Consider the following 14,908-nt stretch of genomic DNA (forward strand, 5'->3'; position numbering starts at 1 on the left):
GAGAGAAATGGAAAGAATTGATCAAAGGAATAGATATGAACCATACTAGCAGGAAAGTATGGTTAACCATTCACAAACTGAGTAATGATCCAAAGAAAGTACAGAAATACAACATCACAGCCAACCAGGTGGCTCATCAGCTTCTAGTTAACGATAAAGTTTTAAACAAACAAGCTAAAATACGGATTCAATGGCAAACCGATCTGAAGGAAAATCAGTTTAGCATGCCATACACAATGGCATATGAATTTGATGCCAAAATAAGACACTTGAAAAAATGGCAAAACAGCTGAATTCTATGACATATGCATGGAGCAGATCAAGCACTTTGGTCCCACAACCAAGTTACAAGACTTACACCTTTTTAACAACTGCTCATCACCCTTAGAATACCTAAACTATGGGGACACGGCCATATAATAGCTCTATTAAAGGCAGGGAAGGATGCCTCTGGCTGAAAGAACTTGAGGCCAGTGTTACCTGTGTGCTATCTTTATCAGCTTTATGAATGCCTTATTCCCAATTACCTTTCACCTCATATTCCATGACATCTAACACCAGAACAAACCAGATTTAGATCAGGCAAGTCCTGTACTGGCCAAATTCTAAATATCACCCAGCATGCAAAAGATGGATTTGAGATCGGTGTAAAAAAACAGCACCTGTTATTATATCCCTATCAGAGGCATACAGCACAATCAACCACTGAAACTTGTTTGCCAAAATCTGTGAGATAACACATGACTATCACCTAGTGCAGCTCACCCAATCTCTTTGGAGACTAGATGTTTTTATGTAGAACTGTGCAAGAAACAGTGCTGCTGGAGATGACAGGAAAACAGTATACATACTAGCGCCAATCGTTTTTAACATTAACAAAGATCAACCCATACAAACCAATACAAGGAGCTTCACATATGCCGATGATTAGGGATCCTGGTTTTCCATTTGCCATGGAAAAATGAAGAAAAATGCAGATTTTCCCCTTTAAAGGAAAAAAACATAGGAAATGGCAGGTTTCACCTTGCAAGCTCACAGAGTTCCAGCCTGTAAGGTGCTGCAGGGTGGGAGGCCTGAGCAGAAGGTGATCAGCCAGAAGTCATCACTTGCATGTGCGCATTCACACATAAACATGGCAGCCAGGCAGCATGGAGAACACCACCTGCAACTCCCCATAGGTATGTCTAGGTGGGCTGGGTGGGGAGTGAGAAGGGATTGAGGCTCCCATAGTGAGGGAGGGAGTTAGGTAGGGCTGAGGCTGGGGGCTCTGTCCAGCTGGGGCAGCGCATGAGGCCTGGGGCCAGGCAGCAGTGCCTGGGCAGGGAGCAGGACAAAGCTGTGGGGAGCTCATCCAGAGGGGAGATGGCAGTGGGGCCAGCTCCCCACCTCTACACACACCCCTAGGAGGGCATGGGGGGTATGTGCCCCCCAGATTTGTGCATGGGGCAAAGGCAGACGCAGGCCCCTGCCCTTCCAGAAGCACCCAAGCCCTGGCTGCTGCCTGTGGGAGGTGGTGGGTGTTCCAGCTGAAGCAGAGCACAGAGGCTGGCTGCCCCTTGCCCACAGACAGCATGGATGGAGCAGACCCTGAGCAGGGGTGGATGCAGGCTGACAGCTGCAGGCTCAGGGCTCCCCGCCCTGCTGCCCTCCCCCTGGGGGCTTTCACAGCCCAGCAGGCAGGACCTTGCACAGCAGAGCGGAGCAGGGAAGCTTCCTGCTGCCAGAAGCCACACACCACCACAGTGAGGCGCCCACTGCCCACCTAGCAGCAGCAGAGGGAACAACTCCTTGCCACCACCTCCAGTGCTGCCAGGTGGTGCCTCACCATGTTGGTGCAGGGCTCCAGGCAGCAGCACAGAGCCTTCCCGTCCTGCCCCGCCACGACAGGTCCTGTTTACAGGGCTGCAGAGGCCCCTTGGGGGAGTGCAGCAGGGTGGGGAGCCCCAAGTCCACAACGAGCAGCCCGTATCTGCTAACCCACACAGGCTCCGCTCCAGCTGTGCCACCCAGTAGGGGAGCCAGGCTCTGCATTCTGCTCTGGCCACAGCACCCACCAACAGGCATTAGCTAGGGCTCAGGTGCTGTTGGTGGGGGCAGGGGACTGTGGACCCAAGTCCCTCACCCCACAGCCCTGGCAGCTAGGGGCCTGCTCTGGCAGGGCTGGGGGAGGGGGCTCTGGGTGGGGAGTGAGAAGCAACAAGGCCAGGGAGTTGTGGGTCAGGAATGAGGAGCACGAGCAGGGCTGCGGGGCTGTGGCTTGGGAGCGAGAAGCAATAACATGGGCAAGGCATCAGCATATCAGGGTTCCTCATTGCCACAAAGCAATGGGGGAGGATAGCCACAGCTGAACCCACGTCTTCGTGGGTGAAGGGGGTGGGGAAGCTCTGATTTTCCAAAACCCAAAATCAAATGCCAAAATTCATAGGCCTTTAGAATTTATTTCATTATAGTGACTGAGGCACTGGTAGGTTTCCAACTTGTTTTAAAACTATAAATATATCAGTAAAACATTGTGTTTAACTGATACCTACATAGTGGTGTTTCATTTTAATTGTGGACAAACAGATTTGGGGGGGTTCACCAGCAAATTTACGATTTTTAAATAAAAAAAAAAACTAGGATTCCCACTGATGATCTATGCATCACCTTGTTAGAGAAGGACTTTGCTGCTGCTGAGAACTGACTAACGTGTGCTGAACAGCTTCTTACATTACTATAATAAGAGCCAGCTTTGCGCAAACTCAAGACATAGGCCACAGGCTTTCACTTATGCCATAGAGAAATCAAGCAGAAATTAATAACCACCTGGGATGGAATCCCACTGACTAATCACCTGAACCCTGTAAACTTGGGAGTTATATTGGACCAAACACATACCTTCAAAGCACATGTATAGAAAATGAAAGGGAAAGTCAGTGCCTGCAATAACATATGTCAAAGGTTGGCCACCTAAAAGTAGACAGTGAACCCAGCTACATTACAAACCACCACTACTGCCTTGTGTTACTGCACTGCAGAGTATGAATGTCCTGCGTGGGAATGATCAGCTCATGCCACGAAACTAGATTCACTTCTAAATGAAATCTGTTATGAAATAACAGGGATCCCTATGAAGCTGCAATCAGCCTCAGATTCCCATCAGCAGGCCAGAATGGCCCAATTTGGGTCTAGGGTGGACCAGTGCTAGGACTGGCTGCTGCCACTACTTCTCTGTGCCATTAGGCTGTGGTGCAGCACAGGAAAGCTCCCTGTGCCCACTGCCTGGGCACAGCAGCATGGTGCTGTCTGCCAAATGTCACCGAAGCCCTAGTTCCACGGGCCAGATCCCATGGTTCTGTAGGTGGGATTTGGCTGGGCCATAGGTTGCTGATCCCTGCTCTGAGGAATTTTTAGATGATAATTTTTGGTGCACCATAAATTTTGACAGCATAAACTGAATTTAATATCAAAATGAGCACCTCAAGGGCTACTGTGCCACGGGCATTATCCACATTCATTTTGAATTTAAATTAAATATTTATTTTAGAAAAAAGTTAACTGAAACTGCCATAGAATTTATAGAATTTCGGTCAGAATGCCACAGAATATGAGGCCCCGCCAAAAGCAGTACCTTTTCAGAGAACAAAATAACTAACATCTGATAAAGGATAAAATTGGAGGAAATAACTAGTAGGTGAATGGAATCATAATCCCTTAATCTATTTTTTGGGCTCAATGTTCTGATCAGAACAAAGATAAGACATGCAAATAGATATATACAAAAAGCATACCTAATTAAATAATTAAGAACACCACAGAGCTTGCCCAGAGCAGCAACACACTCACAGATGCCCCTTTCTCCTACAACATGATATTAAAAAAACCCAAAAAAGACACAAAAACAAAAAACAAAACAAAACCTTCCTTTTTCTTCCTCCTCCCTCCCACTGCTTCTCATCTTCTCATTTTTTCCCCTTTGGACTCCTCAGTGTGGAGTGCTCCTGAAGTGAAAGCCTCAGCAAAGTGACAATTCCAGCATTTCCACTTGATCCATTATTAGGATCAATCTAATTGTTCTCACCAAAATTCTGTGGAACTTACTACCCTCTTTGCAACACAAAAACCCAGATTTGGAGAACTCTGTGCATGTTGCAAGATGTTTTACTATACTTTATCCAGACAGAAAAGAAAAGTCTTGAGAAGAGTCTTGGCAATTAACCATTAAATTATTTTTCTAATAAGGATATTTTAATTTTTGTGCTCGAACTGAGACACCTGTGACTGGTACCTTTTAGAAACCCGAACAAGTTAGTCATTTATACTAACACACATATATACTAACAGTTGAGGCCATATAGCAGGGTGGGCAATTACTTCCGGCAGAGGGCTGTTTACCAAATTTTGGAAAGCCATTGAGGGCAGCATGGGTAGCCCTGTCCCTTGACAGAGCCCCTGGCAGCCTGGCCCCATGCTCCTGCCGGCACTGGCCCTGGTGTACCAGTGCAGGCTCCAAGCTCCCACCCAGCTGTCACTGTGCTCTGCATACCCCCTAGCTGCCCCTTCCTCTACCTGAGGCAGCCATTTCCCTGCTCCTCCCCTTGCCTGCCAGCTGGCTGGCCAGCACCACATGGTTCCCAGCTGCAGCGCAAGATTGCAGGAGCCAGCCTGGCCAGCCCTAAGGACTGAGGCAATCACCTACAGTCCTCCCCTGCCTCCCACCCCTCCTCCTTCTTATCTGTATTTCTCTTGGTGCAGGGAGGCAGAAGCAGTCGCAGGCCAGAAGCCTCCAGAAGCCCCTTGCTAGGCAGAGGCTTTTCACTGGGACTCAGGCTGGGAGGGATTGGGAAGGGTAAGGCCAAGCCAGACTTGCTGCTGAGGCTGTTTAGTTCTGCCCCGGCTCCTACTACCCATTTCCTGTCATCTTTGACAGGCAGCCAGGGGCAGATAAATATTGATTTTCTAACAATTTTAGGGGCCCCGTGGGCCAGACAGAATGCCCTGATAGGCTGGATCTGGCCTACGGGCCGTATTTTGCCTGCCCCTGCCATACAGAATAGGAGGCAGACACTTGCTGTACTAGAAACTAGAATCCACAACCCTCTTCTGCTTCCTTATTCAGGGGATATACCTTCCCCTAAACCTAAGGCAAATTTATCAGAGACCTGAAATACTAACAAACCAGATCCCTGCTAAGTTGAGAAACTTGAAAGCCTTACAATCTAACTACCCATACCATCCAGACCAATCTGGTACCAAGATAAAAATTAATTTCTAGACCACTGAGGAACTAGCATGATGCTCACAGCAAGACCAAAACTGACCTCAGAGGTGGGGACAGCTTTTGTTCCTGGGCAAAAAATGACACATTTAGCAGCGGTAAAGGTGTGTAAAAGCCTATCCTCAAGTACACGGCTAACTAACAGAATTCTACTGCATCTTTCAGTTAAGCCAATTAACTAAAACTGTTTACTCCACCAGTCCAATAGGAACACGGATTTGTGTATATTGCATCCCTGTTGAGCACAGAACTGCTGCCAAGCCTAAGAATGATGCTTGCGAGTGTGATCCATGCCACACGCTGCCTAATTGCTGGGTTTCTGCATGTCTGGAGCAGTAGTGAGTAGGTAGAGCTCATTTCATCATCAGCAGTCCTGGACTCAGCAGACAGGCAGTATACAAATGACCTAAATATCCACAAAAAGCACAAGAAAGGGCAATCCTGGAACGAGAACCAAGCATTTTCTTTCCCCCACTGCCACAGGCCAAATATCCTCACCTTTGAATGTACAGAAGTGCTCTTTGTAGATCTTGAAGATGGTGTCTAATGACAATGTATGAAAGAGTTAAGAATGATTTTTCTACCTATAAACACCAACAAGCCTTATTTCCACAATTAGCTGAAGTTCAGCTATTTATACTGAATAGAACTTATTACGACTTATTCTATTCAGCGACAGGTCAAAATTAATCAGAGAAATGATGACCTAGGCAATTTATTTCTCTTTCTAACTGTAAGAAAACTAAAATGTATGTGCTGGTATTACAAAAACAGAGGGAATCTGGTGTTACGAAAATAATTTTATTGCGTAATAAACTCAATACAAAATCTCAGATGCAATGAGGTACAAAGATATATCGAATGACCTATTAGATATTTTCCCCATAAGCCATACCTATAACTCTATGATTTAAAGACGAAAAGAGTGCAATACATTAGTCATGTGAATATTCATGATTTTACTTACCATCAAGTAAACTGGGAGGAGGACTAATGAGGGTATCCAGTGTACAAGCACCTCTTGATGACATAATAGGTGGAAAACCAGGCACAAGACATGCAAAAATTAACACTTGCTCTTCTGAGCAATTTGTCTGAAGTCCTTGAAGCCAAAGAAGATACAGTCGGATTCCTTCACATCTTATCTAAAACAAGAACATTTTGTGGAAAGTGATATTAAAATAAACCTGAAAATACAGCGATGATACAATTTTAAGAAATTAGAAAGATTATTTACCAGAAATATGGTGAGTGATTTCGCTTCCACCATCCCCAGACAATCAGAAAATAATAACTGCTAGTTTAACCATGTAAAACAGGCATTACAAACTTAAGGTCTGTAAACCAGATCCAGCCTATGGAGCTAGGTATCTTTAGCAGCATTCTGGTAGCAGGGGGTTTCCCTGTGCTGTGGCTGGGAGGCAGGGTGCTTTGCCTGTGCTGTAGTCGGGTGGCTGGGGAAGTGGCCATGGTGGCTGGGTAGAAGGTGCTGGCCCAACTCAGACCCAAGATGAGTTGTCTTTGGGTTGCCACTCAAAACATTTACCGACTGCTAGTGTAGAGGGCATGCCGGCACCAGAGATAAGGATAAGGTGCAGTTTCATCTAGCCAAAAAATGCTCCCTAGAGCAGGGGTCAAAAACCTACAGTCCACAGGCCAGATCCAGCCCACTACATGACTTCATCTGGCCTGCAAACCTGGGATATCAGTGGCAATGTGGTGGCACGAGAAATTACAAGCATAGAGCAGCACAGGAAGTGGTGGCTGGATCACAAGCATGGTAGGAGAAGTGACAGCAGTGGGAGTGTTACAACCAGCAGCTCATTTGCAGACCCAGATACATTATGTTGCATCTAAAGTGTGCCTAACCTCTGCCCTATAGGGCTGTCACAAGTTGGATCAACCTTGATGCTGTTTCAGCTTGAACCAGGAGTCAAACAGCTGTGGTAACTCCAGAAAATTATTCCGCATCTGCCAAATGTAGCTCAGTAGCATGCAAGGTTCAAAACCTTAAAGTTGATCCTCGAAGGAAGTAGAGTGGTTGTACTTCCTGCATATAGCAACTGATGATATATCATACCACATCAGGTGTGAAATCCTGACCCTGATAACAATCAATGGGAGTTTTGCCATTGACTTCAATGGGGATAGGAGAGTGCCATAGTAGTCCAGGTATTTCCTTGAAAAACTCTACTTAATGAAATTACTATTCATGTTATGATTTATTTTGTATAACCCAATGATACAGGACCCTCAGTAAACTTTTAACAAAGAAAGCTAATAAATATGGTAGAATTCTAATTTTTGGTATTTGAATGAGAAAAAGAACAATGGATTAACAACTACTGACAAAAACAAAATTTTGCATTCAAACTAACAGTATAATGTGTCAACTTTCTAGCTAGGGATATCTGAGGATCTGTTAACCCATAGAAACTGATCTTTTCCAGAGGCAGAATTAACAAAATGTATTATAGCTGTAGCAAATCATCACATAAATATTACAATAATGAGGTAAACTTGTAAACCTGAGGAAAAAAATTGCGAACTAAAAACAGAAATACCACTTACAGGAACTTTTGTAATAATCAGTATACAGTCATTTGAAAAATGATTACAGCACATTTGGAATTTAGATTGACAGATACATTAGATTGACAGATAGACATTACTCTGCAGAACCAGTTAAACTGAAGCAGCAAGAAACACTAAATATATCATCTATGAGAAATACCTTTATAGAATTTCCAGTGTGCAAAAGCTTTTTCAAAATGGATCCTGAAATTGAAAAACAAAACAGAAAAATACATTGGTAAAATATCTGAAGGTGCCTGCTTTTGTCAAACATGCATGTTGGCTGCAAAAGACCATCTGTGCTGTGCTGTGCTGTTCATCATACTACTTCTGCAATGTGCTTATTTAAGAAATATCTTAGGAAAAAAATGTAAAACTAATATTATATATGCTATATGCTGATGCACAAATGTAAAAAAATTCAGTACAGCTTTGCAGCTGACATGTTTGTTTTACTCAGATGCCTGCTCATTTTTAAAGGAAGTGGAAAATGGTTGCTCTAACCAATGAGATTTCTACTTTTATATTTAAGAAAAATATTTAAAACAACTCAATTAACATTTTCTACATATATTTTACATCATAATTTACCAATGCTGACAAAACCAGAGAGGAAAAGCATGCATGTTCACACTGTGTGTAATGCCAATAAGCTTGCAGATGCATAAACTCATGGAAAAGAAAAGAAAAGCTGTTTTAATATCATTTAATACAGGGGTTTAAAATTTGTGTTAACTGCACACAGTATCTATTTCAACCCATATGTGCCAAAATTAGAAGCAACTGTGAAAATGCTGGTTTAACAACGTAATATAAAAAACATTCCAAATTTGAAAATGTGAAATACTGTTAGCTAAACTCTCAAAATAATATTGTCACTGTTAAACTCAAAGAGAAGTAACAAGTTCATAGCTCAGTATCAATAAACTACTTTAACCAGATACTTAGATTCTAGTGAACAAGAATTAGCCATTCTATAATACTAAATTAATCCTACTGCACTAATAAATTTACATATTTGCTGTATCAGTGCACATGACTGTTAGGTAATAGCCAAATCATCTGCATGAAAAAAATGAATGTGTTGGCATACTAAGTGAGACTACCTAAAAATTTGGTTAATGATGACTATATTTCAGAAATCAAAATACGTTAGTTATAAAAAGGCTGAGTTCAGCCTAATTTGCACAATACAAGTTTACAGGAAATTGTCATGAAGCAACCCAAGCAGATGTCTCCTTTTATTTTCATCTGTGTTAACTGGAAATTTGACAACAGCTCTTTCCTTGACCTTTCATTTCCACCCATTATTTCTGCTGCCATCATAAAATCATTGCTCAGCTAGAAAACACAGTAGTTGATTAAACAGCAAAATCAATGTCAGAAACCAGAATGAGAAGCAGTACTTAGAAAAGCACCATGGGTCCCAATTATTTCAATAGGCAGCATAGTACACATTCTCTCCACTTCAGCGGTATTCAGAATTAGAGCTTTTCATTTTCACAGCAGTAATGAATCTAATATACTCTAATTACCAGGAACATTATCAAACTAAATATTTTAAAGTTCCGATTCCATGTTACAAACAACAGATTTTTAAAACTAAAGGAACTCTGAAAATTAATTTAATTTTGTGGCCTCTCTCTACTCTTCTATTTATTTTTCTAAACTGTAAATCAAGATATTTGTACCACTGTTTGTGATTTTTGCACTAAAATACACACTCTTCTTGTTAAATCCCTAAACTGTGACAAGTGAGCCTGTTTCAAAAACTGTGAAGCTTCATAAGGCAAATAAGCCTCTATCTCATTCTATTATTGGCTTCTCAAGTTTCATGTGGGGTATAAGACTAGCTTCTTGCACAACTGATATTAAGGCTTTACAGTTATTAAAGAAAGACAAAATTATATTAAAAGAATGTTAATGTTTCAAAATCTAGTGTTCAAAACTTAGGGAATGCCTTCATCCAAGTTGTCAATGAAATCTTGATTCAGCTTTTTATGCATACACTATGATACAATTTTTAACTACATGATGACATTTTTGCTTTAGGATCTCATCCAGTACAGAGAACGGATAGTGCCATGGGAATGAACTCAAGCTGCTTGAGGGCACGAGACTTATTTGCAGCATATCTCTCCTAATTTTGGCAGACACTGGAGGCGCTGGAAGGTAGTGAGGTAGGCTATTTGTGGGAAGAAAAAGGAGGGTCTTGCAGTTGGGCTAGCTGAATGATGCCTAAATAACTGGATTCTATTCCTGTTGTCACAAATCCATTAACAGGGAACCCCCAACAGCTCAGTTTCTCCCCACTGCACTGTCACTTGCCTCAAGGAACAGACCTGAGGTTGCCCTGAGATAGTGCCCTAACCCAGCAGATCTTAGCCTCAAGTGGTCTTCACTTGTGGGTTATGGAAGAAATTACAGGTCCCCCTCTCCATGGAGAGAGTCAGCCTGTGTCATGGGATGGGGTCCCCAGGGATGGCCCAGGGATTGGACCTAGGGCTCCTTGACCATGCCAATCCTACCCAACAAGCACCCACTTTCTCATCCGCCACTTCCTGCTGGTAATTTTGATATGGGGAGGCTGCCCTTGACCTTACTGTCTGGACACAGTCTTGCTGGACCCCACTGAACACTGTGGGTTCTTAGGCCCCTTGGCGTCCTGCTTCAAAATGGATGATTCACGGGACACTCTCAGCCTTATGGGCTAGATGCATGGCTCCAAAACCACTCCTTTACCAGACCTCAAGCCTTGCAGATAGTACTGATGTTGTCTCTCCTGGGCCTTGCTATAACTTGGCTCCTTGTCCTCACTGGGATCTCCGCAGCCCTGTCTCTGTGCTGAGGGCTGCTCATCCCCTTATCACTGCGCTCTTCTCTGGCACTGGGGTACCCATACTGTTGTGGGCCCCCAATGAGGCCTTCTCCTTCCCCAATAGCCTCAGCCCAATCCACCGGTCAAACAGCAACTAAAATCTGAGCCCCTGGGCTATAACACAATATAAGCAGTTCAGGGTGTGTTCTGTCCCTTTAAAACATCAAACTTCTCCCAACACTAATTGCCTTATAAGCCAGGGTCTCTGGTGAGCTCCTGGAGCCCCTTAATTCTACCCGGAGTAGAACAGGCAGCCAAGCCTCTCTGGTGAGCTTCTTCCCCTTTGGCTGCTGACAGAGAACTCCCCGTCTAGTCCCAGCCTTGGGGTTTCTATGTGCCTGCTGCCTTAGTAACCTGCACTTGTGGGCTTCTGTCTGGCTCTTAGGGCCCTCTCCCTAGGCAGCTTCTGCTCTTATAGGAGCAGGCACCTTAGTGCCCTGCGACAGCCTAGTATATCACTCACCCAGAAATCACTTTCTCCACCAGCAATCAATTAGAAAAAAAAGCAGTAAAAGGATTTATTACATAGGACAAAAAGAATTATGCAAACAAAACAGACCACAGGTCTGGAGTCACGAAAGTACAGATTCTTATCCTCTCATCTACCTACACCTAACCTTTCACGAGAATCCCTGTCAGAGTCCTTTGAATATATGTCTTTGAATCTCTGGCTATGCAGGGTTTACTAACCCAGTGTTTCCCAACCAGTGTGCCACAGCAGGTGTGGCACGGCATTTTGGGCTGCAGCCATACCCCCACCTGCTGCTACTGCGGACACAGACAAACAGGGAGCATGGCTCCAGCCACGCAGAGGGTGTGGCTCCAGACCAAAATGCCATCCGACTGGTCACGTGCCTCCCCTCCCTGTCAGTGTCCGGCTGACCACGTGCTACCCCCTCTTCCCTGCTCCACGTCCAGTGTGTCGTGGTGCTTTTTAATTTAAGTAAATGTGCTGTGAGACAAAAAAGGCTGGAAAACACTGTACTAACCCCAGTTACTAGGTTAGTAATGACCAAATCAACACAAACGCTGATTTCTAACAGGACCAGATCTTGAAAAGTTTCCAAAGCTAGCCCCTTAATCAGTATTATTCTAATCTTCCATGAGTCACCAGAATCCTCCACAAGGTTCTGGTTCCTTGGCTACTTGCACTTCCTCAGCCTGTTGGGTCATTACACTCAGATCCTTTCTTATTGTGGAGCTGATTCCTCAACTGCAGCCAGACAATGCCCAGGGCTGCCCACCCTACCAGTGGCCCCTTGTTTCTGCTATTCTGAGAAACAAAGTCCTGGCCCTGGAACACAATGGCAAGGGACAATTAGCAGTTCCGTCCACTCCATGGCTAGGGACAGACATTACACATAAACTAGTTCAAGTGATCAGAACCTGGTTTAAACCTGTAACAGAACAGATGTTCAGTGCACGTAAACCAGTTTGAAAATAGCTGAAACAGGTTTGAGATAAACTTGGTTGAATGTAGTATCAGATTTAACTGATTTGGGTCAAACTGGTTTATGCAATGTTTGTCTCAGACCCTTTGCTAGTTTAAGTTAAACCAGACTCCCCCAGAATCCTGGCATGCTCTCAGGGAGGGGTGGGGCTCTCCATTCCACGGCAGGGCTGGCCCTTCCCCTCTGCTCCTGGCTGCAATTCCGGCAAGACTGTGGGCTGCTCCCCCTCACCACTCCCTGCTAAGCAGAAATTCCCCTCTCTCCTCTGCCTTGCCTTGAGGTGTCTGTGTATTAGCTAGCAGACCACATGCTGGCTATGGTCTGTGCTGAATCAACTGGCAGAATCAACAGGTAGCTGGTAATGTCCCTCTGTTGTTTTCTTAATGGGGTGATAAACATTGTTATCAATTCCCTGCTGGGGTAATCAGAGCATCCTGCCCCCTCAGTTCAGTACTGTGGAAGGGATGGGAAGGCTGATCTAGCATCCCCCAGCTTCTAGCCTGAGCTACTGCAGGCATATGCCTGCATTTCTGGGATGTCTGTGCAGTTACAAACCGGTTCAGCCTAGCCAGGTTAGACTAATCAGCAAAGATTGAATCAATTCACGCCCAGGCTTTTTGAATGTCTGTCCCTAGCCCCTAAGTTCCCTGGTGAAGCTATATTCAAAACCACAAAGATATACATAGCCAACATAACATAATCCATATAGTGATAATAGCATAAATGGATACAGCATAACATGGGCTTTCCAACAGAACTGCACATGCCATATCACTACAATAAAATACAAGAAAACAATTATGACATGCCATGAACACCAAAACTAACAGGGTTCATGACACACAGAAAATTAGGGTTGGAAGGGACCCCAGGAGGTCAATTAATCCAGAATTTCTCAACCCATGGGTTGCAACCCAAAAGTGGGTCGCAAGAATGAATGAAAGGGTCGCAAACAAACTTTAAGAATGGATACTCCTTTAATGGAGAAAAATGTGGGAAACTTATTTTTCCCTTGCAGAATGGCAAAGATCTAGCCTGCAAGAGGCTGCTTAGGACCCGCCATATCTCTTCCCGACCCACCCCCTTCCTGCTCCTCAGTGGGGGCTGGGAGTGAGGGGCACTGTGTTGGGAGTGGCCATTGATATTAACAAATCAGTCCTGGTACAAAAAAGGTTGAGAACCACTGATCTAGTTCAACCCCCTGCTCAAAGCAGGATCTGCCCCTACTATATCATCCCAGCCCAGACTTTGTCTAACCAGGTCTTACAAACCTCCAAAGATGGAGAGCCCCAACCTCTCTAAGTAACCTGGTTCCAGCACTTCACTATCTTCCTGGTGAAAAAGTTTATTCCTAATAAACCTAAACTCCCCTTGCATATCATAAATATGTATTAAAGCCTGCATCATAATGCAGATTCAGAAAGGAGCTAAACTAAAATTTAAACACCACCTTCGTATCTCTCAATTTTTGAGTGTTAGGTTTACCAAGTTACATTTTCTGCAATAAGTTATTCTTTTAAGGAAATTTCCTGATTTAAAAAAAAAAAATCAAAACAAAATTGCACCATAGGAAATTGTTCTGACCACCCCCACTTCAGTCATCAGCAATATTTGGACCTTTTTATCCAGCAGTGACACTTTCATCACTTGATCTAAGAAAGTAACTGCTGGTGATAATAAGCTGCTAACCTCTATAGGGGAAGGAGACATGCATTGTATGTGGGTTTCACAGATGTTTACCTAAAGCAGAAGTACATAAGGAGTTAAGGTTCATGGGATCACTTCCTGGTTCTGGAGTGGAACATTTCAAGTGATTCTATAACATGTTTACTGATCCTTCTGCCATTATACTTCCAAACTATGTTTGTACCTTTATGCTCCACTCCAGCTCCTGCCTCCGTTACCTGTACCTACTCTCTACTCCTTTCACTCCTATTATTCCTATTCAACCCAGGTTTGACATTCTCTGCTTCTATTCAACCCTAACATTCTCTGCTTCTATCCAATAAAATCAATTTTGCTTTTTTTTCCCTCTCAGTGGTAGCAGGCCATACACCACTATACTACAACACTGTTAGTTTAGAAAACGGGCTCAATACCTAACATTAAAAAAAGTTGTGTGCCACAACATGTAGCAAGACACTCTTGCATTCTACATTCTCTATTTTAATCTTTGCAAGCATCATATTCCTGAAAAGAGAAAAATAGCATTTTCAGGTGTGCTCATCTGTGATGCACAGAGGTTTCAGAGCATATGTCGAAATTAGTTTGCTATTATATTTCTCAGTTTGAAGCTGAAAAGTGCAACTTAACATTTCCAAATTCAAATTACTGGTGTGAAGGAAGTGGACAATTTTCACGGGAAACAAAAAAGAGAAAGACATCAAAATTTTAACCTAAGAGAGATGAAAATTCTCTATTTGTCTTTCATAGAATCAATGAGTCGGAAGGGACCTAGATAGATCACTGAGTTCGACAGCCTGCCATGGGCAGGAAGGAGCACTGGGAGTGGTAGGGGTCATAAGACCCCAGCCAGACGCCTATCCAGTCTCCTTTTGAAGATTTCCATGGAAGGTGAGAGCACCACCTCTCTGGTAAGCCTATTCCAGGCTCTGATCACCCTTACCGTGAAGCAGTTCTTCCTAATATCTAACCTAAACCTATCCTCCCTCAGCTTGTGGCCATTGTTCCTGGTGACTCCAAGGGGGGCCCTGGTAAACAAAATTTCCCCAAGTCCCTGCTGGTGGC

General features: G+C 43.8%; 1 protein-coding gene across 3 annotated transcripts in view; it reads right to left on the reverse strand.

The window, feature by feature from the left end:
* The window catches only part of RALGAPA2 (Ral GTPase activating protein catalytic alpha subunit 2), a 357,121-nt gene that overhangs the window by 275,831 nt on the left and 66,382 nt on the right, over positions 1–14,908 (reverse strand). For 2 of the 3 annotated variants that reach the window (XM_019544076.1, XM_019544075.1), the window contains 2 exons: positions 7,992–8,035; positions 6,225–6,402 (listed from right to left, as the gene is read on the reverse strand). In XM_019544076.1, the coding sequence (XP_019399621.1) occupies positions 6,225–6,402; positions 7,992–8,035 (222 nt within the window). Of the gene's footprint in view, positions 1–6,224; positions 6,403–7,991; positions 8,036–14,908 lie in introns of those variants that run through there. The other variant, XM_019544074.1, reaches the window with a different exon arrangement.

The sequence above is a fragment of the Crocodylus porosus genome, unplaced genomic scaffold (assembly GCF_001723895.1).
Source record: "Crocodylus porosus isolate Cpor-Errol unplaced genomic scaffold, CroPor_comp1, whole genome shotgun sequence".
In the NCBI taxonomy this organism is placed as follows: Eukaryota; Metazoa; Chordata; order Crocodylia; family Crocodylidae; genus Crocodylus; species Crocodylus porosus.